The sequence below is a fragment of the Leptinotarsa decemlineata genome, unplaced genomic scaffold, assembly GCF_025532065.1.
Source record: "Leptinotarsa decemlineata unplaced genomic scaffold, Ldec_3_MD MMD2_tig00000157_RagTag_RagTag, whole genome shotgun sequence".
Lineage (NCBI taxonomy): Eukaryota > Metazoa > Arthropoda > Insecta > Coleoptera > Chrysomelidae > Leptinotarsa > Leptinotarsa decemlineata.
The window spans coordinates 170951-197466 of NW_027412543.1; the positions used below are offsets into that span (position 1 = coordinate 170951).

Consider the following 26516-nt stretch of genomic DNA (forward strand, 5'->3'; position numbering starts at 1 on the left):
TTTCATAAGATCGAGTGTTATATTTCATAACAAATATAATATGACAGCAATACATTTCACATTTGTTATTCTGAGGAAGAATCATGTATCTTGCGATTCATAGACTCATTCAAGAAATTCTAATAAAGCATGACCAACATTTTCCATTTCATAATATCGAGTGTTAAATTTCATATAAAATTATGAAATTACAGAAATACATTTCACTCTGTTGGTCTGAAAGAGAATTTCGCATCTTGCGATTCATAACCTCATTCAAGAAATTGTATTCAGGTATCACCAAAATATTCCATTTCATAATATCAAGTGTTGAATTTGATATCCATAATAGAATGACAGCAATACATTTCGCATTTGTTTTTCCGAATGAGAATCATGTATCTTGCGATTTATAGACTCATTCATGAAATTGTATTCAAGTATGACCAACATATTTCGTATTATAAGATCGAGTATTATAATCCATAACGAATATGAAATAACAGCAATACACTCCACGTCTGTTTTCCTGAAAGAGAATCAGACACATTCAAGAATTTGTATTTCAGTATGACCAACGTATTCCATTTTGAAGATTGAATGTTAAATTTCATAACAAATATAAAATAACAGTAATGCATTCCACATCTGTTATTCTGAAAGAGAATAAGACGAATTCTGAAAATTGTATTTCAGAATGACCAACATATTCCATTTCATAAGATCGAGTGTTATATTCCATAAAAATTATAAAATGACAGCAATACATTTCGCTACTGTTTTTCCGAAATAGAATCATGTATATTGCTATTTTTAGAAATTCAAGAAATTGTATTTCAGTATGACACACATATTTCATTTCATATGATTGAGTGATATTCCTCATAACGAATATAAAAGGACAGCAATACTTTTCACATCTGTTTTCCTGAAAGAGAATCATGTACCTTGCGTTTTTTGACACATTCAAGATATTGTATTTCAGTGTGACACACATTTTCCATTTCAAAAATCGAGTGTTGAATTTCATATAAAATTATTACATACCAGAAATTCATTTCACATCTGTTATTCCGACAGAGAATCAGGCACATTCAAGAAGTTATATTTCAGTATAACCCACATATTTCATTTCAGAAGATCGAGTGTTACATTTCATAACGGAAATGAAATGACAGCAATACATTTTGAAACTGTTTTTCTGAGAAAGAATTATGTATTAGGCGACTTTTAGACATTCAAGAAATTGTATTTCAGTTTGACCAATATATTTCATTTCATAGGATCGAGTGTAAGTGCTATATATCATAACAAATATAAAATGACAGGAATACATTCCACACCTGTTATTCTAAATGAGAATCATGTTTTTTGCGATTAGTAGACTCATTCAAGTAATTGTATTCAAGTATGACCAACATTCTGCATTTCGAAGATTGAGTATGTAATTTCATTACAAATATGAAATAACTGGAATACATTTCACATCTTTTATTCTGAAAGAGAATAAGACACATTAAATATAACTTTCGGATGTCAAAGTCCTTTTTTAAAAATTAATTTTATTAACAAAAATTGATGTTAACAGTATGAGAGCAAAATTATAACTGAATTACAAAAGTATTCTTCCCATGAAGATAAGAATGCTTGCACATCAGTTTCCCAGAATCGCGAGATTCTGCTTCAGCATGGTCAGCGGTTCACATGGGAACGGGCGATATAATTCCTCCCCCCGAAGATTCAACGTAGGAGGGTCAGCGAGGAAGTTGAACCCTAGACATCTCGATATCTTGACTTGGTTTGGATGGTCCATTGGTTTTGCACCCTCTGAAGCCAATCTTCTTGTGCAGTAGGTACAAACAGATTGATACTAGGACCAAGTAGATAAACATCGTCCAAAAACTTGGGATATGTGCTACGTCTTTGAAAGATATAATGGGTTCGTTTTCCATTATTGCGGTTTTTATTGAATGAAGTTCGTCCATGTTCAGGTCATCAAGTTGGATCCCTATTGATTTGGGTGGCTCTGGCTTCCCTTCTTCCAAGTCTGGTAAGATGATTGGTTCACTATTGGTAACTTGGTGATCGTTGGTTATGATTTGGTTGCCACAGGATAACTGGCATCCAATTGGAATGTCGAATAGATAACTTCCAGGTAGTAGGTTCTCGATTTCGTTCTGGTTCTGGCACTTGAGTTTGGTAGTTTGTTGAGCCGGTAGGAGGACAACCCATTTGTTTGAGTTGTCTAGTTGTCTAATGGCTGGTTTCGACAAATGTATGACAGTCTGCTTACAAGTGGAGGTGTTCTGGACATTGAGTAGCTGGATTTCGCATGGATTGTCTTCTGTCAGCTCTCTGATGTTGGTGGATGGGCAGATATAGGTTCGATGGGAGATCTCCAAACAAGGATCGCTCAAGAATGCATACAATTTTTCGTTTTTTGACAAATATTTGTTTTGAGGTATAACAGCCTTAAACTGACCCTTAGTTAATATCGGAATAGAAAATAGGTGATAGTAATCGAAATTTGATGGATGGGTAATTGGAATATGCAAGATATAGGTTATTCTGAAATTAGATATATAGCTTTTGAGGCTAATAATTTTTTCATAAAGCAAAGTATTCTCGAAACTTATTTCAATTGGTAGTTGGTCTTTCTCAACAATTTTATTCAATTTTTGCAGTTCTTTGAACAAATCTTTTGTTTTTATAATACTAGGATGAAGAATGTTCAGTCTAGAAAATTGTATTGAGTTTTCAACATCTTGCAAAATTGAATTTATGATTTCAAATGTATTGATTATCTGATTCAAGATGTCTTTAATAAACATAGAGTTTTCTTTATACGTTTGATTTTCAACAATTTTTGCTATTTGATTAATTTTTGATTCCAAAAGCCTTTCGTTATGTTTCACTTGCTGAACTGTACTATTGAACTGATCAATTAATGAGATTGAGAGTGAGTTTTGCTTCTTGATATTCGTTACTAGATTATTTTGATTATCTTGTAATTCTTTGATCAGGCGGTCATATTTTTCACCATCGTTGGAATCTAAATTTCCTGTGATCGACTTGAAAATGGATCCAATTCCGTTTATAAGACCGCGCTTTGTTCTAAGTGGATGTGGTAAAATATTGTTGAGTCTATCAGTCACCTCCTTTTCCGAAAATTCTAATATTTTTAAATAGTTAGATGTGTCCCATGAGTAGTCTTTGTGACTGCCTACAAGTGTCCTTACGTTTTTTGAATGGAATTTCAGTTTATTTACCTCCACAATTATTGGATTCAAATCATAATAATGAATAAGTGAGCATGCGTGCGTTTCGACTTTGGCTGTTCCAAGTTTGAGAGGAATAAGTCCTGGATTGTTCTTTAGGTTTTGTTTAGATATATTTTCCTGGAGTCCGAGAGTTCCAGATAATCTGAAAAATTAATCAATTTTTAATGGGAGATGGGTATTTTTTGAGGGGACGTTTTAAATTGTCCATGTGAATTTTTTGTTGGTTTTCTGTAGAAACTGTTTTCATTGTATGATCGACCGTTTTGATTTGAGTTGGTTTTTGAAATTTATTTGCATCCTTCTGCCTAATATGTTTTTTCACGTAAACTTTTTGTTTGGTTTTGAATACAATGGGATCATCGCGTTTTTTATTTTCTCGTTCTACTATCTTTTCCTTTTGCTTTATTAGATCCGAGTTTATTTTGGAATAGAGGAGTTTCGATCGTTCCTTGTGATCATTGGTGTAATCATTTAGTAATTTCCGATCAATATCAATATTGAAAGGATCATTGGTTGAAATGTGACCACTTATGATGTCAATTGGCTTGAGTTTTGTGACCGAATGTATAGAGTGGTTGTATGCCAAAATTGCGTACAACATTTTCATTTTTGGAGGGGTTTTCAAAAATCCTCTAGTGTTGAGTAGACGAATGTGTTCTAGAATGGTAGAATGGAACCGTTCTATCATTCCATTGGATTGAGGATGGTGTGGTGATGTGAAATGAACTTCGACTTTGTGTAAAGCCAGGAGTTCCGAAATGAGAAAGTTATTGAATTCGGTACCGTTGTCTACGATAATTCGTTTGGGGATACCATGATGAGAAAAAAATTGAATGAGGTTGTCGGCTATTTCCGTACCTGTCAAGGAGTTGAGTAGGTATGCCTGTGCGTACTTTGAAAAACTGTCTATGATTGTGAGGAATTTTCTACTTTCGATAGTGAATGTATCCATATGTACGATTTCGAAAGGTTTGGTTGATGTAGGGGTGATGTTGAGCTTCATTTTGATGGGGTTTCGCTCATATTTGCTTTGTTGGCAAATAAGGCATTGATTAATATATGTTTGAATGGTTTCTTTTATGTTCGGCCAGTAATGTTTTTCCTTAATTCTTGCGAAAGTTTCGTCAACACCGCGGTGGTTTGACTTACCTTCATGGTGGTTTTTGATAATTTCTTGAACGTCTTCTTTTTTCGTAACGTCCAGAAGCTTTTTGGTACACCTTTTGAATTTTATAGAGGGCCACTTGAAATATTTTTGAATTGTTGCCGAAAATGGTTCATAAAGTTCGGGGTTTTCAAAATAGACATGGTACTGCACTCCTGGGGCGACATATTCTTTGATAAAATTCAAAATATCGTTTTCTGTATTATTTTGCGATATTTGTACATAAATTCTCATCTTTTTCTCGAACAGAATGGTAGTTTTAGGTTTGGCCGGAGAATGGAGAACTGAGCTTATAATCAACTGATTGAGCCCTAGGTTCACGGCACACTGCGCTATTGGAATTGTTACAACAGGGTTCTGTTCAGCATTTGAGTGAATGGTGTCATCTTCAAGGTTTTCGCGTTCTGGTAGGGGTTCATCTTCTATTTGTTCGATATTAGGTTGCAATGGTGAAGAAATGTCATTTCTTCCATTACCTGTGGAAGGTAATTCATTGTCTTCGTGTATTCTGGGTTCTGGTAGGGGTTCATCTCCTGTACGTTCGGTATCAGGTTGAACTTGTAAAGAAAGATTGTCATTTTCTGTGTGACTTTTTGGAGGTGTAAGATACCCTTAACGGTTCTTTGTAAAAAGTCCCAGATGTTTTTATATATATATATATATATATCAGTAGTATGTATTTGGCCGTCAATATAGTAAGTTCGAATTGAAGCTGTGTATTATTATTTCCTATTTAAATGTATGTTTGTTTGATGTTCAAATTAATATCGAACATACATAACATTATTGGCGACGAGGATATTTGGAATTCACGTACTCATTGAACAAATAGTGTGATTTTTTTTTTATTTAGTGGAATTCACGAAATAAAAATGCCAGGTGATAGTGGAAGTCAAAAGTGTTTCGGGTTTCTCGGGACCTTGGAAACCTTCGATCCGAGCAGTTCAGATTTTTCGGTTTTTCAAGAGAGACTCCAACAATTTTTCATTGCCAACGACATAGTGGACGCTAAGCGTAAAAAGGCTATACTTCTGAACACACTATCGGAAGACTGCTATAAATTAGTGCGTAATTTATGTGTACCGAATCTTCTGGAAGCAAAATCTTTCGAAGATCTGGTTACACTGCTGAATGAACATTTGACACCTGTAAAATCCTATTTCGCAGAAAGATTAAAATTATTTTCTGTCCGTAAAAGTGAAAAGGAAAGTGTCGGTGATTGGGAAGCACGTGTTAAAAGTTTAGCTTCCAAATGTAACTTCGGCACGGAACTTCAGATTATATTGCGTGATATATTTGTCATTGGAATCGCTGATAAAGATATTATGGATCGGCTATTTGAAGAGGATGCTTCAGACGTAAAGGTCACTTTGAAGTCAGTGTTGAAAATTGCTCTGTCCAAGGAATCGGCGCTGAAGGAGCATTTATTCAGAGAAAAGGTATGCATTAAACAAGAGCCCGCAGATCCCCTAAACTTTCATAGACCCCAGTCAAAAGGAAGGTCGACAGGTAACGTCAACCAACAACGTAGTGATACGGTCCAAGGAAGCAGTGGTGCGACTGGTAAGAATAATTTGAAGAATCCAAGGGTGAGTCAAAATAAACGTTTTTCAACGAAGGTATGTTGTTTTGTTTGTGGTCGCAGTAATCATAAGGCAAGTGATTGTGCTTTCAAAAATTGTAATTGCCATAAATGTGGTAAAAAAGGTCATTTGGCGCCACAATGCAAATCGACGTCAAATAAATATTTAAGCGTAACTGAATGTCAAACAGATATAGATTCAGATCAGTCAATTTTTAATTTATCAGATTTCAAATCCAATTCTGTGAATAACTGTAATTTCGATCAATCAATATTAAATTTAAGTAATTTTGATACTGATATTGACAGTAATGGAAATGTACAACCATTTTTTATTAATTTAAGAGTTGATAATATCCCAATTAGTTTTGAAGTTGACTCAGGATTTGCCCATTCTGCCATTTCCGAAAAATTATATTTAAAGCATTTTAGTAGTAAAACGCTGTTCAAAAGCGATTTATCGCTAAGAGATTATGTAGGTGTCACATTTCAACCTATGGGATTTTTGAACTTAGAAATATTTTATGAAGGTGAAAAACATATATTAAAAACTTATGTGGTAAAAAATGGTGGTCCTCCACTCATAGGTAGAAATGGGTTGAAAATGCTGAATTTAGGTTTATGTAAGGTTAAGGAAAATCATGTTGATACAAATTCATCATTAGATTATAATATACTGAATTTTTCTGACCTTAGTTCTTCAACAGAAGTCAATTCTCTGATCAATAAATACAATGAAATTTTTGACAATAATTTGGGAACATTCAATAAATTTAAAATTTCTTTGAAACTGAAAGAGGGAGCCATCCCAAAATTTTGTAAACCACGACCAGTTCCTTTTGCATTAAAACCGAAAGTAGAAACGGAGATTGAGAGATTAGTTAAAAATAAAGTTTTAATACCAACCGAATTCTCAGAATGGGCCACGCCCGTTGTACCAGTTTTAAAGCAAAACGGATCGGTTCGTTTGTGTGGAGATTTTAAAATTACACTGAATCCTAATTTAGTTGTTCAACATTTTCCTCTTCCAAGAGTAGAATATCTTTTTTCTCAGTTGCAAGGAGGTGACAAATTCTCAAAAATTGATCTTTCTGATGCTTATCAGCAAGTTTTATTGTCAGAAAATTCTAGAGAATTAGTCACTATTACAACTCACAAAGGTCTTTTTTCGTATACAAGACTACCCTACGGAATTTCAAGCGCCCCATTCATTTTCCAAAATATCATGGAGCAGATGTTTATTTTTCCAGGAGTTGTCTGTTTCCTCGACGATATAGTAGTAACGGGAAGGACTGATAGAGAGCATCTCGATAGATTGGAAAAAGTTTTTAAACGACTTCGAGAATGCGGCTTGAAGGTAAAAAAAGAAAAATGCTTTTTCTTCAAAAATTCTGTCAAATATCTTGGTCATGTAATAGATAAAAACGGACTACATACTTTAGATGAACGTGTAGTAGCAATTAAAAAGGCAAAAATTCCTGAAACTGTAACTGAACTAAAATCATTTTTAGGTATGTTGAATTTTTATTGTAAATTCATGAAAAATGCTTCTCAAATTTTGAAGCCACTTTATAGGTTATTGAAAAAAGGTGCAAGTTGGGAATGGAATGAAGAGTGTAATAAAAGCTTTGAAGAAGCAAAAAAGTTATTGGTCTCTTCCTCGGTTCTGGCACATTTCAATCCAGAGGAAAAAATTAAACTAAGCGTAGACGCTTCTCAATTTGCTCTAGGCGCAACAATCTCCCATATTTATAAAGATAACTCTGAAAGGCCAATTGCTTTTGCTTCAAGGTTACTGACTACTAGTGAAATAAAATATTCACAAATTGAAAAAGAGGCTTTAGCTATTATTTTTGGAGTAAAGAAATTTTTTCAATATATTTACGGCCAACGGTTTGTTTTGTACACGGATCACAAACCTCTGTTAGCAATTTTTGGTGACAAAAAAGGGTTGCCGGTTTTTGCTGCGAGTAGATTGCAAAGATGGGCATATATTTTATCAGCTTTTTCCTACGACATAGTGTACGTGAAAAGTAGTGATAATGTTGCAGATTTTTTATCTAGGCTGCCCATAAATTCCTCAAAAGACGAAGAAAGTAATTGGTTATCGATTTTTCGGTTCAACAGTAACATATCGTATTTAAATTTTATTGAAGAATCGGATTTTCCTTTAGATGTAAAGTTAATAAAACAAGCAACAGCAATTGATCAGATTCTCAGTAAAATTTTGTTCTTTGTTAGAGAGGGTTGGCCTGCAAGCTGTCCATCTAATGAATTTCAACCATTTTTTCGCAGAAAAAATGAAATTTCTGTCGAACAAAATTGTTTAATGTGGGGTTCCAGGTTGATAATTCCAAAAAAATTTCAAACTTCAATTTTACAAGAATTACATAGCTCGCATATGGGTGTTGTAAAAATGAAGTCCCTTGCAAGATCTTATGTTTGGTGGCCGTCAATTGATAAACAAATTGAAGATCGGGCAAAACATTGTGATTCTTGTGCTATTTATTCAAATAATCCGCCTAAATCATATTTGTCAACCTGGAGGTGCCCAGAACAACCGTGGACTAGGTTGCATGCCGATTTTTTCGGACCAGTATTTAATAAACAATTTTTAGTGATAGAAGATGCAACATCGAAGTGGTTAGAGTGTTTTCAAATGCGAGACATAACAGCATCTAGTACCATTAAAATATTTCGCGAAATATTCAGTAGATTTGGTTTACCTTTTCACCTTTGCACAGATAATGCAACCACCTTTATGTCTGATGAATTTCAAAATTTTTTAAGGTTGAGCGGTGTGAAACATTTAACTGGTGCTCCCTATCATCCGTCAACAAACGGGTTAGCTGAAAGTGCGGTTAAAATTTTAAAAAGAGCCATCCTGAAAGCTAAGAATGAAAATAAAAATGCAGATATAAATTTAATAATACAACGTTTTCTGTTTCATTATAGAAACACACCACATACTACTACCGGCGAAACTCCGTCAAAAATATTATTGGGGAGGAATATGCGAAATAAATTTGACTTGTTGATGCCTTCAACAAATTTAGTTATACAAAATAAACAACTGAAACAACAACAGTATTATCGAGGAAACAGAAAAACGTATTTCAATAAAGGTGACCAGGTTTGGGTACGCGATTTCAGACCAGATAAGCAGGAATGGTGTACCGGGGTTATTGAAATTATTCGTGGTGGTAGAACTTATATAGTTAAATCAGAAGATGGAATGATCTGGAAGCGTCACATAGATCAACTTAAACAAAGAAATTCGACAAGTGAACAAAATGAAGATTATGTTGATAAAGAAACAGTATCTATCATTCCACGCTCTGATTTAGATGTAAATAATGTATATAAAGATATTAGTGTAGTAACTCGGGATGAATCGCATCAAGGTGAATTAGAAACTAATAGTGAAACTGTTATATCAGAGACTAGTGATAATACGCGAGTGTTACGACGCCGTAGTAAAATAAGTCAACCTGACAGACTTGGTTATTAAGCCAATAGTATCGGGTGGTTACGACTTTTAAAGGGGGGAAATGTAAGATACCCTTAACGGTTCTTTGTAAAAAGTCCCAGATGTTTTTATATATATATATATATATATATATATCAGTAGTATGTATTTGGCCGTCAATATAGTAAGTTCGAATTGAAGCTGTGTATTATTATTTCCTATTTAAATGTATGTTTGTTTGATGTTCAAATTAATATCGAACATACATAACAGGAGGTAACTCGTTGTCCGTATTATTTATATGCATTTCGTTAGGGGGAATCATGATGGGAGAATATTCAGTGTCCAGGTTGGGTTCTCCAATAATCAAAATATCGGAAGAGGGTTGATAATCCGGGGTTTCAAGGCAACGACTTACTGGGTTTCCTTGACCACTGAAAGTGACACTTTGATTTGTTAAACGTTGTGATTCGTCTAGTATGTCATCCAATTCCTCCCAAAAGGTTTTGGTGTCCTTAGTGTGGATTTCGACACGGGATAAAGCATCGGCGTTGGTGTTCAACTTGCCTTTTTTGTAGATTATGGTATAATCGTATTCTTCTAGTTTGATCCGCCATCTCAGCAATTTTGAGTTGGGGTCCTTCAGGGAGAATAACCACTGAAGGGGTTTGTGGTCAGTGACTATATTGAACTTTCGTCCAAAGAGATATGGGCGGAAGTATTTGGTAGCCCATACGATCGCGAGAAGCTCTTTCTCAATGACTGAGTAATTTTGCTCAGAGTCATTCAGGGTCCGAGATGCGTATGCAACTGGAAGGTCTTGGCCTATAGGGCCTTGAGAAAGGACAGCTCCTAGGGCGAATTTACTTGCGTCCGTGGTGAGATTAAAAGGTTTAGAAAAGTCGGGGTACTGCAAAATCGGATCATTGATTAACAGGTTTTTGCAGGTATTGAAACATTCAAAAAACTCTGCATCATGTTCAATTTTTGCGCCTTTCTTCAGGCATTTGGTTAATGGTTTCGTTAGTCTAGCGAAATTATTGATAAAGCGTCGATAGTAACCTAACAAACCCAAGAATCCTTTGATCTGTTTGGTGGTTTTTGGGACGGGGAAATTTTTGATGGCTGTGATTTTATCTGGATTCGGCTTGACACCTTCGTGAGTCACGACGTGTCCCAGATAGGCTACTTCCTTTCGTAGGAATTCCGATTTATCCAGCTGAATTTTGAAGTTTGAGCTTCTCAGCCTGTTGAAGACAGATTTAAGGCTCTCAAGGTGTTCTTGGAGGGAAGTCGAGAAGATAATAATATCGTCGAGGTATACCAAGCACTTTTCGTTCTGGATACCACGAAGGATATTATCCATTACGCGCTGAAAGGTAGCTGGCGCGTTTTTCAAACCAAATGGCATTCTCAGGTACTCATAATGGCCATGTTCCGTATTGAAAGCTGTTTTTTCAATATCGTCCTCTTCCATTTCAATTTGATGGAAGCCACTGGCCAGGTCGAGTGTTGTGAAATACTGGCATTTTTCCAGTTTGTCCAGAAGATCTGTGATGTTAGGTAAAGGGTATTTGTCATCTATCGTTTTCTCATTGAGCTTGCGATAGTCAACAACAACCCTCCATTTTGCTTCCCAGAAGCATCGACCTTTTTGGGTACCACCCAAATAGGCGATGACCAAGGAGAATTGCTTGGCCGAATAATTTTCTGGTCGAGCATTTTTTTGACCTGATTTTCGACTTCTTGCTTGTGTATGAATGGGTACCGGTATGATTTTGTATACACCGGTATTTCATCAGATGTTCTAATTTGGTGCTTTACACGGCTCGTAAAAGTCAGCGGGGTATTTTCATAATAAAATATGTCAGAGAATTCTTTGCACAGCGAAAGTATCTTAGATCTTTCCTCGTCATTCAAATGGTCACATCGAATTTTTGAAAAATCTAAATTTTGCTTAGGGGAATCATCAAAATTATGAAAATCGATTTTTTGAATTTCGTTCTTATCAAATTTTTCAACAGCGATTGGTTCTGAAAAATTCAGGGTTACTGGTTTGGTGGTGTTGTTCAAGATAGTAGTGAGAGCTCTACCTTCATTTGCAACAGTAAGACACTCTGGCAATTCACAATTATGAAAGCGTTGGTGAGGTATTATTATTTCACCATTCTGAATTGATGTTTTGACCTGTATCACTTGCTCAGATCTTGGAGCAATCGTAATTAAATTGAGATCGCTTTTTGTTTTTTGAAACTTCAGTTTTATTTTCGCATAAGGAGTGATAAGATAGCCATTACCAAAATCTAGGTTAGCTTGTAAAAGTTTTAAATTGTCAAGACCAATTAATCCTTTGAAAATGTCATGAAATTTGAAAAGGAAAAATTTTAAATGTTTTTGTTGTGGCAAATTGAATAATTTTGAAGCGGGCATAGATGCGCTATATTTATGAGCTGATTTTTGGAAAACTGTGGAAACAATAAACGGGTCGTATTTAATTAGATTTGGAAACAGTTTTTGAGCAATTTCTGGATCTATAAAAGATTTCGTGGAGCCTGAATCAATGAGAAATTTTGCGTCATATTCCGGAAATGTTATATATGATAATTCGCTAGAACTAGAATTATTGAAAGAAATGATTTGCGGAACTAGGTTTGATTGTTCGTGGTTGGCATTTCCTGAAAATTTACCTCGGAATTGTCAAAGTTACTTTCCTGATTTTCATTTTCGCAGTATAGAAATTCGTCATAATGTTCGTTATAATCTTCTTCAGCGTAATATTCGTGTTCGCTATAATTTGGTTCATTTTGAGTGTCACTAACTACCGTATTAAATAATTCTTCTGATATAAAATTTCTTTGGGGTTGGTTTTGAAATGAGTTTGAGGGACCTGATCGATAATTAGGGGCGTTTCTTGTCGAAACACTCATTGGTACTGGTTTATTTGTTTGATATGTATTTCTGGTGGATACACTCATGGGTGTAGGTTTTGTGAAATTCTGATTCTGATTGGGCCTGAAAACATTTCTGTTTTGAAATGGTTGTCTAAAAACTTGCGCGTTGGTAAATAATTTTTGGGGTTGGCTTGGTGCTCGTGGCTGAATTGGTATTGGTTGTGAAGGAAATTGATTTTGCTGTCTGAAAAAGTTATTTGGTGTACTATAATTATTGACAGGAGAAGAATTTGGCTATCTGATCTGAATTGGTGTTCTAGAAGGTTGAAAGTTTGGTCTAAATGTATTCTTATTTGAGAAATTTTGGAAGTAATGTACATTGTCTTCCTGTAAAACAAACTGCAATGCTTCACTGAGAGATTTGGGTTGCATACAACGTATTGTAGTACCCAAGGGTTCCTTGAGCCCAGAAAGAAAGGTTTTCAATGCCAAATTGCTATATAAATCTCTTTTACACCTTTTAGATTCTTGTGTGATTTCGTGAACGTCGATATAATTGCACAATAGGTTCAATATATTTAAACACCTATCATAGAACTGTTGAGGCTTTTCATTAGGGGATTGCCTAAGCATAACCATGTCTCTGTTTAGGCAAGTTTCATCCCTTTGATCGGCAAAGTTTCTGGTTAATGTATCTTTGAGTTCTCTCCAATTTGAAACATTCTGTATATTGGCTACTACTTTAGCATTGCCTGATAATTTTGAAATGAGACAGTTCAGCAAATAAACATTTTGAAAGCTTGTCGGCTCAGCCACATTATGAAAAGTATTAATTATTGAATCACAAACTGCTAGATATCTATTTAAATCATTAGGGTTGCCGTCGAATTCGGGCACACACCTAAGGTATTCTGAGTTGAATTGATTAGCCATTATTATATTTGAACTACTAGAAGACTCAGGCAAAGAAACTGAAGAGTCAGCTGAAGGGTTTTCGTTATTCAAATTTAACTTTCCAAGAATTTGAGATAAGTTATCAATAGACATTTAAAAATTACGACTTACATTAAAATTGTAAGAACTTTGAGCATCCTTTATAAGGTAGACGACTGGTTCCTCGATTTTTGATTTCCAGAAAGACTTCCTTGCGAGACTGGACGATTCTGTTCCACTCCCCGATGATCTGCCTGTTGAGGGTAGCTAAAGGTCCACGATGGATTGGGTTTCTTGAGGTTTGAAGAGCCACTCCTACACAAACACCTCCACAAGACAAAACAACAAGTTCGATACCCGATAAATCGTTGAAACGAAAACTGCACGTTCAATACGTTCAATTTCGAGTATCCTACCGACTGCGCCAAATATAACTTTCGGATGTCAAAGTCCTTTTTTAAAAATTAATTTTATTAACAAAAATTGATGTTAACAGTATGAGAGCAAAATTATAACTGAATTACAAAAGTATTCTTCCCATGAAGATAAGAATGCTTGCACATCAGTTTCCCAGAATCGCGAGATTCTGCTTCAGCATGGTCAGCGGTTCACATGGGAACGGGCGATATAATTCATTCAAAAAATTGTATTTCAGTAAGACACACATATTTCATTTCATAAGATCGAGTGTTATATTTCATAACGAATATTAAATTACAGCAATACATTTCACATCTATTATTCCGAAAGAGAATCATGTATCTTGCGATTAATTCACTTATTCAAGATATTGTATTCAAGTATGATCAACATTTTTCATTTCAAAGATTGAGTGTGTAATTTCATCACAAATATAAAATAACAGAAGTACATTCCACATCTGTTATTCTGAAAGAGAATAAGACACATTCAAAAAATTGTATTTCAGTATGACACACATATTTCATTTCATAAGATCGAGTGTTATATTTCATAACAAATATAATATGACAGCAATACATTTCACATTTGTTATTCTGAGGAAGAATCATGTATCTTGCGATCACCAAAATATTCCATTTCATAATATCAAGTGTTGAATTTGATATCCATAATAGAATGACAGCAATACATTTCGCATTTGTTTTTCCGAATGAGAATCAGGTATCTTGCGATTTTTAGACTTTTAAGAAATTGTATTCGAATATGACACACATTTTCCATTTTATAGGATTATTTACAAATATTAAATGACAGCAATTCATTATACATCAGTTTTTCTGAAAGAGAATCATGTATCTTGCGATTTATAGACTCATTCAAGAAATTGTATTCAAGTATGGCCAACATATTTCGTATTATAAGATCGAGTGTTATATTTCATAACAAATATAAAATGACAGCAATACATTTCCCATCTGTTATTCTGAAAAAGAATCACGTATCTTGCGATTAATAGACTCACTCAAGAAATTAATTCAAGTATGACCAACATTCTCCATTTTAAAGATTGAGTGAGAAATTTCATTACAAATATAAAATAACAGAAACACATTTCACATCTGTTATTCTGGAAGAGAATAATACACATTCAAAAAATTGTATATCGGTATGACACACATATTTCATATCAAGTGTTGAATTTCATAACTATAATAGAAAGACAGCGATAGTTTTCGCATCTGTTTTTCCGAATGAGAATCATGTCTCCTGCGATTTATGACACATTCAAGAGATTGTATTTCAGTGTGACACACATTTTCCATTTCAAAGATCGAGTGTTGAATTTCATATAGAACTATTAAATAACAGGAATACATTTCACATCTATTATTCCGAAAGAGAATCATGTATCTTGCGATTAATTCACTTATTCAAGATATTGTATTCAAGTATGATCAACATTTTTCATTTCAAAGATTGAGTGTGTAATTTCATCACAAATATAAAATAACAGGAGTACATTCCACATCTGTTATTCTGAAAGAGAATAAGACACATTCAAAAAATTGTATTTCAGTATGACACACATATTTCATTTCATAAGATCGAGTGTTATATTTCATAACAAATATAATATGACAGCAATACATTTCACATTTGTTATTCTGAGGAAGAATCATGTATCTTGCGATTCATAGACTCATTCAAGAAATTCTAATAAAGCATGACCAACATTTCCCATTTCATAATATCGAGTGTTGAATTTCATATAAAATTATGAAATTACAGAAATACATTTCACTCTGTTGGTCTGAAAGAGAATTTCGCATCTTGCGATTCATAACCTCATTCAAGAAATTGTATTCAGGTATCACCAAAATATTCTATTTCATAATATCAAGTGTTGAATTTGATATCCATAATAGAATGACAGCAATACATTTCGCATTTGTTTTTCCGAATGAGAATCATGTATCTTGCGATTTTTAGACTTTCAAGAAATTGTATTCGAATATGACACACATTTTCCATTTTATAAGATTATTTACAAATAATAAATGACAGCAATTCATTATACATCAGTTTTTCTGGAAGAGAATCATGTATCTTGCGATTTATAGACTCATTCAAGAAATTGTATTCAAGAATGGCCAACATATTTCGTATTATAAGATCGAGTGTTATATTTCATAACAAATATAAAATGACAGCAATACATTTCCCATCTGTTATTCTGAAAAAGAATCACGTATCTTGCGATTAATAGACTCACTCAAGAAATTAATTCAAGTATGACCAACATTTTCCATTTTAAAGATTGAGTGAGAAATTTCATTACAAATATAAAATAACAGAAATACATTTCACATCTGTTATTCTGAAAGAGAATAATACACATTCAAAAAATTGTATATCGGTATGACACACATATTTCATATCATAAGATCGAGTGTTATATTTCATGACAAATATAAAATGACAGCAATACATTTCCGTCTGTAATTCTGAAAGAAAATCATATATTTTGCGATTTATAGACTCATTCAAAAAACTGAATTCAAGTAAGACCAACATAATCCATTTCATAAGATCGACTGTTTATTTCATAAAAATTATAAAATGACAGCAATACATTGCGCATCTGTTATTCTGAAAGAACGTCATGTATCTTGCGATTTATAGACTCTTTCAAAAAACTGTATTCAAATATGACCAACATATTCCATTTCATAATATCAAGTGTTGAATTTCATAAGTATAATAGAATGACAGCAATACATTTCGCATCTGTTTTTCCGAATAAGAATCATGTATCCTGCGATTTTTAGACATTCAAAAAATTGTATTTCACTGTGACACACATTTTTCATTTCAAAGATTGAGTGTTGAATTCCATATAGAATTATAAAATAACAGGAATACATTTCACATCCGTTATTCTGGAAGAGTATCATGTATCTTGCGATTTATAGACTCATTCAAGCAATTGTATTCAAGTATGACCAACATATTCCATTTTATATTATCAAGTGTTGAATTTCATAACTATAATAGAAAGACAGCGATAGTTTTCGCATCTGTTTTTCCGAATGAGAATCATGTCTCCTGCGATTTATGACACATTCAAGAGATTGTATTTCAGTGTGACACACATTTTCCATTTCAAAGATCGAGTGTTGAATTTCATATAGAACTATTAAATAACAGGAATACATTTCACATCTATAATTCTGAAAGAGAATCATGTATCTTGCGATTTTTAGACTTTCAAGAAATTGTATTTCAGTATGACTCACATTTTCCAGTTTATAAGATTATTTACAAATATGAAATGACAGCAATACATTTTACATCTGTTTTTTGAAAGAGAATCGTGTATCTTGCGATTTTTAGACATTCAAGAAATTGTATTTCAGTCTGACCAACATATTCCATTTCATAAAATCGAGTGTTATTGCTATATTTCATAACAAATATGATATGTCAGCAATACATTTCTCATCTATTTTACCGAAAGAGAATCATGTATTTTGTGATTTTGAAACATTCAAGTAATTCTATTTCAGTGTGACCCACATATTTCATTTCATAATATCGAGTGTTATATCTCATAACACATATAGAATGACAGGAATACAATTCACACCTATTATTCTGAAAGAGAATCATGTATGATTTGGAAGGGTTATATTTATAGTAGTGATTAATTTTTTTGGGAAAGAAAGTTTTTGGCTTTCTACTACTCCATCTGATACAAAAAAATGGATTAGAGAATCTTCCAAAGAAAAGAAGAAAGTAATCAATTTGAAAATAAGTTACTCTATACATGGATGTGTAGATCATGCAAAGAAGTAACTTTCAGACACAAACTGAAAGAAAGTCCTCCTGAAACAGCTACTTTCATATAAACATTGAATTACACGAAAGAAAAAAATTCTTTCGAAACAAATACTTCTATATGAACACTGAATTATACAGAAGATACTTTTCTCTATTCAGTTTGAATATCGAACATTTGTTGAGGAATAAGAATCAGATATCATTCATATGAGTTCTACTTTGAATGAATGGTAATAAATTGTACTCACATGGAACACTGTCACCCTAACTGGTATACACCGTGTTTCGCCTTAAGACACTTGCCCTAAGGCTCTTCAGTACCAAATTGGATAACAATAAAGAAAATACACACACTTCATTTATGAATTACGATTTTGAATGTCACGGAATAAGCTTGATCTGCTTATGTCATTACGATGTCATCGATGACATAAGCAGATCAAGCTTATTCCGTGACATTCAAAATCGAAATTCATGAATGAAGTGTGTGTATTTTCTTTAATGTTATCCAATTTGGTACTGAAGAGCCTTAGGGCAAGTGTCTTAAGGCGAAACACGGTGTATACCAGTTAGGGTGACAGTGTTCCATGTGAGTACAATTTATTACCATTCATTCAAAGTAGAATTCATGTGAATGATATCTGATTCTCATTCCTCAACAAATGTTCGATATACAAACTGAATAGAGAAAAGTATCTTCTGTATAATTCAGTGTTCATATAGAAGTATTTGTTTCGAAAGAATTTTTTTCTTTCGTGTAATTCAATGTTTATATGAAAGTAGCTGTTTCAGGAGGACTTTCTTTCAGTTTGTGTCTGAAAGTTACTTCTTTGCATGATCTACACATCCATGTATAGAGTTACTCATTTTCAAATTGATTACTTCCTCCCTTTCTTTGGAAGATTCTGTCATCCATTTTTTTTTGTATCAGATGGAGTAGTAGAAAGCCAAAAACGTTCTTTCCCCCAAAAAAAAATCATGTATCTTGCGATTGAAAGAACCATTCAAGAAAGTGTATTCAAGTATGACCAACATTTTCCATTTTGAAGTTTGAGTGTGAAATTACATTACAAATATAAAATAACAGGAATACATTCCACATCTGTTATTCTGGAAGAGAACAAGACAAATTCAAATAAATTTATTTCAGTATGACCAACATATTCCATTTCATAAAATCGGGTGTTATATTTCATAAAAATTATAGAATGACAGCAATATATTGAGCATCTGTTATTCTGAAAGAGAGTCATGTATCTTGCGATTTATAGATTCATTCAAGAAAGTGTTTTCAAGTATGACCAACATATTCCATTTCATAATAGCAAGTGTTGAATTTCATAAGTATAAGAGAATGACAGCAATACATTTCGCATCTGTTTTTCCGAATCAGAATCATGTATCTTGCGATTTTTAGACATTCAAGAAATTGTATTTCAGTGTGACACACATTTTCCATTTCAAAGATCGAGTGTTGAATTCCATATAGAACTATCAAATAACAGGAATACATTTCACATCTGTTATTCTGAAAGAGAATAATGCAATTTTGCGAATGCGATTTTTAGACATTCAAAAATTTGTATTTCAGTATGACACACATTTTCCAGTTTATAAGATTATTTACAAATATAAAATGACAGCAATACATTTTACATCTGTTATGACATGTTATGACAGGAATACATTCCATATCTGTTTTCTAAAAGAGAATCAGGTATTTTGCGATTAATAGATTCATTCAAGAAATTGTATTCAAATATGACCAACATTCTTCATTTTGAAGATTGAGTGTGTTCTTTCATCACAAATATAAAATAACAGGAATACATTTAACATCTGTTATTCTGAAAGAGAATAAGACACATTCAAAAAATTGTATTTAGGTATGACACACATAGTTCATTTCATAATATCGAGTGTTATATTTCATAACAACTATAAAATGACAGCCATACATTCCACATCTGTAATTCTGAAAGAGAATCATGTATCTTGCGATTAATAGACTCATTGAAGATATTGTATTCAACTATGACCAATATTCCTCATTTCAAAGATTGAGTCTGTAATCTCATCACAAATATAAAATAACAGGAATACATCTCACATCTGTTATTCTGAAAGAGAATAATACACATTCAGAAAATTGTATTTCAGTATAACACACATATTTCATTTCATAAGGTCGAGTTTTATATTTCATAACGAATATAAAATGACAGCAATACATTTTCGTCTGTTATTCTGAAAGAGAATCATGTATCTTGCGATTTATAGACTCATTCAAGAAATTGTATTCTAGTATCTTCAAAATATTCCATTTCACAATATCAAGTGTTGAATTTAATAACCATGATAGAATGACGGCAACACATTTCTCATCTGTTTTTCCGAATGAGAATCATGTATCTTGCGATTTTTAGACTTTCAAGAAATTGTATTTCTGTATGACACACATTTTCCATTTCATGAGATCATTTACAAATATAAAAAGACAGCAATACATTTCACATAAGTTTTTCTGAAAGAGAATCATGTATCTTACGTTTTATAGACTCATTCAAGATATTGTATTCAAGAATGACCAACATTTTTCATTTCAAAGATTGAGTGTTTAATTTCATCACAAATATAAAATAACATGGATACATTTCACATCTGTTATTCTGAAAGAGAAATACACATTTCAAAAAATTGTATTTCAGTATGACACACATATTTCATTTCATAAGATCGAGTGTTATATTTATTGTTTTCCAACCTGGGTACAGCTTCGAAGGAGGATATTGTCTTGTAGAGAGTGACCGTGTAGCAGGGTAGGCCTAGGCGTTCGAACGAAGCATCCAAAATACTCGTTACGTGATCACTTCGACTGAATGTCCAAGTTGGGAAGTGATTGCGCTCCTACTTATTTTCCAACCAATGATCCAGGCCTAGGTGATGAATACTACCCCGGGCTTTCTTCAACTAGATATTCGCCCATTATCTTCTAATACGATAAGTAAAACCAAGCTGAACTGAACCGTTACATAAAGACAAATTGATGTAAAGTAGGGTATTTGATGAGCCCACGTATCGTAAAATAACAAGTAGCAAAAGTAAAAAAGGCCCTAAAAAGAACATATTCATGAAAAGTTTGACCGGGTTCACATAAAAACATGCAAAGGCTGATGAAACCTACCTCGATGATGGGTGGCCTAGGGTAGAAATTATTCAATGTGAATTTAGCAAACTTGTGTAATTCGGGAACAAATCTCCTAGAAATAGTCAGAGGACCTTCCTTTGACTAACTTTTCCGCAATATCACAAGGGTATCAAAGAAAAATCCGCAACCAAGCGACCCACGTCTTTTGAATCTTCCTAGAACACCAGAAAAACGATCATTTTCCTCAACTCTCTTTTTTTTCATATTTAACAAAAAAACCCGCTTATTTCAAATTTTTTTCATTAGTGTCCTTCTTTATATTTCAGGTTGGGAACCCAGATATTTATAATGAAGTGACCTGGTAGTTCTAATGAACCTTCTGATGACAAGCAGAAGTGAGGTTATGTTATTTTGTTATGAATTCCCAAAATGATGCAAACAATTAGTAAACGGTCCATATTTCGGTTATCTACTCAAAAGCAGATCAACATACCTGACGATGAACCGTACCCGTACTATCGACCCCACTGGACTCGTATTTGGTTAGTATTGGACAATAAATTGTTATAACATTCGTAGTTAATAGATCTTTCTGTTTTAGGCATGAAAATATCAGCATATCCCTGTTCTGAATGTACATATTTTATAAAAAGTAGAAGTTGAATAATGAAGTTCAGAGAGTAGAAATAAAAAAAACTGTATCCTTTTTCTTATTTTCACTGCTATCACCTCTGGAACCAACATAACCCGTAACAGAGAATCAGACACATTCAAAAAAATGTATTTCAGTATGATCAACATACTCCATTTTATAAGATCGAGTGTTATATTTAATAACAACTATAAAATTACAGTAATTCATTTCACGTCTGTTTTCCAGAAAGGGAATCATGTATCTTAGGATTATTAGACTCATTCAAGAAATTGTATTCAAGTATGAACAACATATTCCATTTCATAAGATCGAGTGTTATGTTCCATAACAAATATAAAATGACAGCAATACATTTCGCATCTGTTTTTCTTAAAGAGAATCGTGTATCACGCGATATTTAGACATTCAAGAAATTGTATTTCAGTATGACCCATGTAACCGCTTCACCGCGCGTCACAATTGGTGGCCTGTCACGATGACAGTCGGACATACCGGTTTACTACAGAGAAGAAGGTGTGAGTTCTTTTTTTTTTTGGGCGCTAGGTAAATTGAGATGCCAAAGTCCCCACAATTACACTCTGATCATTTTTTCAACTTACCAAAAGAAATGAAATGGAACTGACAAGCCGCAATCCAATAAATCTAGTATTGATCATCGAAACCAATAATTATTCAAACAATGTAACCTGAATTTCTGACTAACAAGAGGAAAAAAATACAATACAGTTGATAAAAGTTTTTTGGCTGACAATGTCAAGTGGGAAATATATGTATATATATATATATATATATATATATATGTATTTTCCTTCATTTTCAGTATTTCAATATTGAATGTTACAAAAAGGATTTGAAGCTTTATATCTTCCATTAATTATCTGCGAGCGCTTTCGACAGTTGGTAGTACTGTCATCTTCTAGGCACTCCTCAAACTGAACTCCATTAATGTTCAACTTTTTTCGTCAATTTATATGTTCAATTAATTGTTTTTTACTCATTTTTACTATCCTGAAGAAGCTTCCCACTAGAAGCGAAAGCTTGGCAAACTAAAGCAGAGTTTTTGATTTTTTGACTGAGAGACCCCGTTATTCCATTCTATATATATATATATATATATATTTACTCTTTTTAGCTGCCCGAGCTTTCGCTAATGTTTATTAGCTTTATATATATATATATATATATATATATATATATATATATATATATAAAACATAATAACGGATAAAACAGAATACCTGTGCTATGTGAGAATATTCAATTTGGAAATTTCAATTTTGAAAGAAGTCTTCAACATCAAAATGACAACTTTTTGACATTGAATAATGTGAAATACTTTTTCAGATTTTTTATTATCGTTTATTATGGGGATTTATACTGTGTTAATATTACAGGATGTATTCAGATTTATATTTTTTGTTAGTAAAAATGAATAAATTTTGCTGAGGTTGTCGATGTCTGTCTTTTTGTTGATATTGTTTTCTTTAATTTTGATCTCAGCTATTTCCAGAAATCGCCTTTTATTTGAATCTGGTTCGAAATGGAGAATTTTGGTGTTAGTATAATTGGCTGAATGATCATTATCTAGAACATGTTGTGTGAGTGCACAAGGATTTCGTTTTACATTTTTACAATTACTTTTATGAAGAGCTATCCCTGAAACAAGTAAAAAAGAATAATTTAAAAAGAATAGTTGTCATCGACATATTTTTTTTATGTCGATGACATAATACTCAGTGTCCCGAATGATGAAATCGAAGAGGTCCTCCGAATTTTCAACACAAAATTTAAAGAAACTTGCAGAATTGTTTCTTCAAAATGGCTATCCAAAATCTCTCATTTATAAACTACTCTTCAACAGATCTTCCGTTAACACAATTCTAGACAATAACAATCTGTATCAAAACAATAATTTGCATAATAATATTAATATTACTAACAATAACAATTCCCCACAAATGATATTTTATTTCTCGTTACCTCATCTAGGTAGCCTTTCATACAATCTTAAAAAAATTTTTAATCAATTTGAACATGTGAAATTAGCTTTCAAAAATCTGAAGACTATTAAGAAACTTCTTTCCAACTTAAAAGACAAAGAAGATATAATCAATCTATCCAATGTGGTTTATTCCATCCCATGTTCCAGTTGTGAAAAGATTTACATTGGACAAACTAGTAGAAAATTAAAAGACAGAATCACTTCACACAAGAGTGACATAAGATGTAATAAACCGTCATGTTCCCTTTCTAATCACACCATAAATTTGGATCATGCTTTTTCCTTCGAGAATGTTGAAATTTTAGACTCAGAAAATAATACTCAAAAAAGAACTTTCTTAGAAATGTGTCACATAGTTGAAAATTCAAATACTATTAATTCAGGTCAGACATTGAAAGTCTCAGCCTGATTTATACCTATCTCCTTTGCTTAAACAAAGAAAACAAATTTGATAATACTTAATAATTTCAGAACAGAAACCCCGTACCTTCACTCTCTGTGATTTATCATTTTACAGTTCTGTGAAATCTCATTGGCAGCAATGCATTCGTCAGAACAAGAAATTCTGCCAAACTTAATGTTTCGTGTCAATCATGTCTGACTACCTGTTGAGTTCAATTTTCAAATTCATTATTTCATATTATTCGTGTAATCATCTCACATTATTGCAAAATTCTGAATGAATATTACATGTTTTTAACCAATTTTAATCTTGACATACATATATGAGGATCCTCTTTGTTACTTATGTGTTAACTTCATTTTAACCTCACTTTCGTAAGTATGAACACGTTGTCCATAACCGTTTGTTCATTCAATAATTATTGTAGAGTTCCCGATGAAGAGACAATAAACGCCTCGAAAGCTTGAACAGAAAAAAGAGTTTTACAATCTTTCTGCCTCTGACTGCTATACCCGATTCATTCCCTTCGTTATTCCTTAACTTAGCCAGTCGAGCTAACCTTTCCTTCTACTTATAGATATGGGTTTTTATCAAGATATCAATGTTACCTATGGTTATTCTACGATGAGAAACCTCAAAGACGTGGCAAATATTAACATCAAGTTAGCAAATTTACGTAACCGAAGAAATTTCCTCCTAAGATGTCGCAAGAACAACTTAGTTCCCCCTCATATCACATCAGGAGTTCACAATGTGGAAAATTTAACCAACACGGCAACAGGATCATTACTCCGAAGAACCTTGAACTTCAATCGCAGGTTAAGGAATAGCATTTTAAATTTAGAAATCAAAATCACTCATGAGACTGTTCTTTCCTTTGAAAAAACTTTGACGTCCTTGAAATCAAAGCTTGTTACGATATTGCCTACCTACATCATTACAGAGTTTTATAGAAAACTCAGCATTAATTACAGTCGAAGATTCTTCAAAGTAAAGAAACAGAATCAAAAAAAATTTCAAAATTTAATTTTAACTCAGTCTAAAAAAATTATCTCACAACCAAATTGGATTAAAAATTTGACTGACATTGAGATTCCACAGGATATTAAGAATTTTTTGGCTTTAGGCCCCAAGTTTAGTATACAACCCTGTCTTAAAGACATAAACGTCCCACACCTTTTAGCAGATATTGATTATATAGTTGATAAATCAAAAATTCAAAACAAAAACCTAATTCTTTCCAAATCTTGCAACCTAGTTACGAATTTTCTTCACAATGATAACAATTTTAACAATCACCTTAATGTAACGTTTAACAGAACGAAGAAGTTTCTCAAGGAAAATCCCAATATCAGAGTCATCAACTCTGATAAAATGAATGTCACTACCATTATGACAACTTCTCAATATGAGTCTCTAGCAAATGATATTCTCAAAGATAGTAATTATTACAAAGTACTCCGTAGGGACTCCTCCAATACAATTCAGCAAAAAGCCAACAAATTCATTTCCAATTTAGTCCAAAATAACATATTAACAGAAAATGAAGGCAAGACTTATAGAAATTACAATGGAGTGATTAATAAATTTTATGGACTGCCAAAAATACATAAACCCATTTTATCACTCCGTCCAATCATTTCAGGAGTTAATAGCCCCAACAGGGAAGTCGCACAATTAATTACAGATATCTTATCCATTGCTTATAAAAATGATAATAACTTCTTTGTCAAAGACTCTTTTCAATTTTGCAATTTCATCAATGAATTTCAATTACCTCCCAACCACATTATTATTAGTCTAGATGCGAAAGCTCTTTTCAACAACATTTCTTGCACCACAGCCATAAATAGCATTACCAAACATTGGATTGACATCTCTAAGTGTTGCAAATTAACTCTTTCTCAATTCATTCAAGCAATAGAGTTCTTATATGATTCTACTGTATTTTCCTTTTCCAATAACATTTATAAACAAATCCAAGGCATGCCTATGGGCAGCCCAGTTTCACCCATTTTAGCACAATATGTAATGGATGATCTGGTAGAAGCGTGTATGAATAAATTATCCTTTCAAATCCCTTTTTTAAAAAAATATGTTGATGATTTTATTCTCAGTATTCCACATAATGGAATCAATGAAATTCTGCAGGTTTTTAACCATTATGATGAACTGGTACAGTTCACTATTGAAGAAGAGGACTCCAACAGAAGTGTTCCCTTCTTAGATTCCCGACTAATAAGGCGAGAGAACAATTCCTTGATAACTTCGTGGTATAGAAAACCAGGATCATCTGGCAGATTCTTACACTATAACTCTTTCCATCAGGAAAAACAAAAAATAAATTTAATATTGGGGATGAAAAATCGAGTAGTGTGCACTACTCATAGCAGCCTTCGTTCACAAAATTTAAAAAAAAACTTGCAGAATTGTTTCTTCAAAATGGCTATCCAAAATCTCTCATTTATAAACTACTCTTCAACAGATCTTCCGTTAACACAATTCTAGACAATAACAATCTGTATCAAAACAATAATTTGCATAATAATATTAATATTACTAACAATAACAATTCCCCACAAATGATATTTTATTTCTCGTTATCTCATCTAGGTAGCCTTTCATACAATATTAAAAAAAATTTTAATCAATTTGAACATGTGAAATTAGCTTTCAAAAGTCTGAAGACTATTAAGAAACTTTTTTCCAACTTAAAAGACAAAGAAGATATAATCAATCTATCCA

General features: G+C 32.9%; 2 protein-coding genes and 1 long non-coding RNA gene across 3 annotated transcripts in view; 2 read left to right on the top strand and 1 right to left on the bottom strand.

Annotated features, from left to right (window-relative positions):
• LOC141481363 (uncharacterized) overlaps positions 1 to 21693 on the top strand; it is a 165666-nt gene extending 143973 nt beyond the window's left edge. The window contains exons 2-3 of the long non-coding RNA XR_012464916.1: positions 21038 to 21253; positions 21313 to 21693. This is a non-coding gene — a long non-coding RNA (uncharacterized lncRNA). The remainder of the gene's footprint in view (positions 1 to 21037; positions 21254 to 21312) is intronic.
• LOC141481303 (uncharacterized) lies at positions 1522 to 13929 on the bottom strand. The gene is made up of 2 exons (XM_074172701.1): positions 13433 to 13929; positions 1522 to 3402 (listed from the first exon to the last, which is right to left on the bottom strand). The coding sequence occupies exons 1-2, from the start codon at positions 13456 to 13458 to the stop codon at positions 1734 to 1736; spliced, it is 1695 nt and encodes a 564-aa protein (XP_074028802.1). The 5' UTR covers positions 13459 to 13929; the 3' UTR covers positions 1522 to 1733.
• Positions 21694 to 23759: 2066 nt separating the features above from the next.
• On the top strand, positions 23760 to 26115 carry LOC141481355 (uncharacterized). The gene is made up of 3 exons (XM_074172747.1): positions 23760 to 24145; positions 24199 to 26044; positions 26100 to 26115. The coding sequence occupies exons 2-3, from the start codon at positions 24351 to 24353 to the stop codon at positions 26113 to 26115; spliced, it is 1710 nt and encodes a 569-aa protein (XP_074028848.1). The 5' UTR covers positions 23760 to 24145; positions 24199 to 24350.
• Positions 26116 to 26516: the final 401 nt, after the last annotated feature.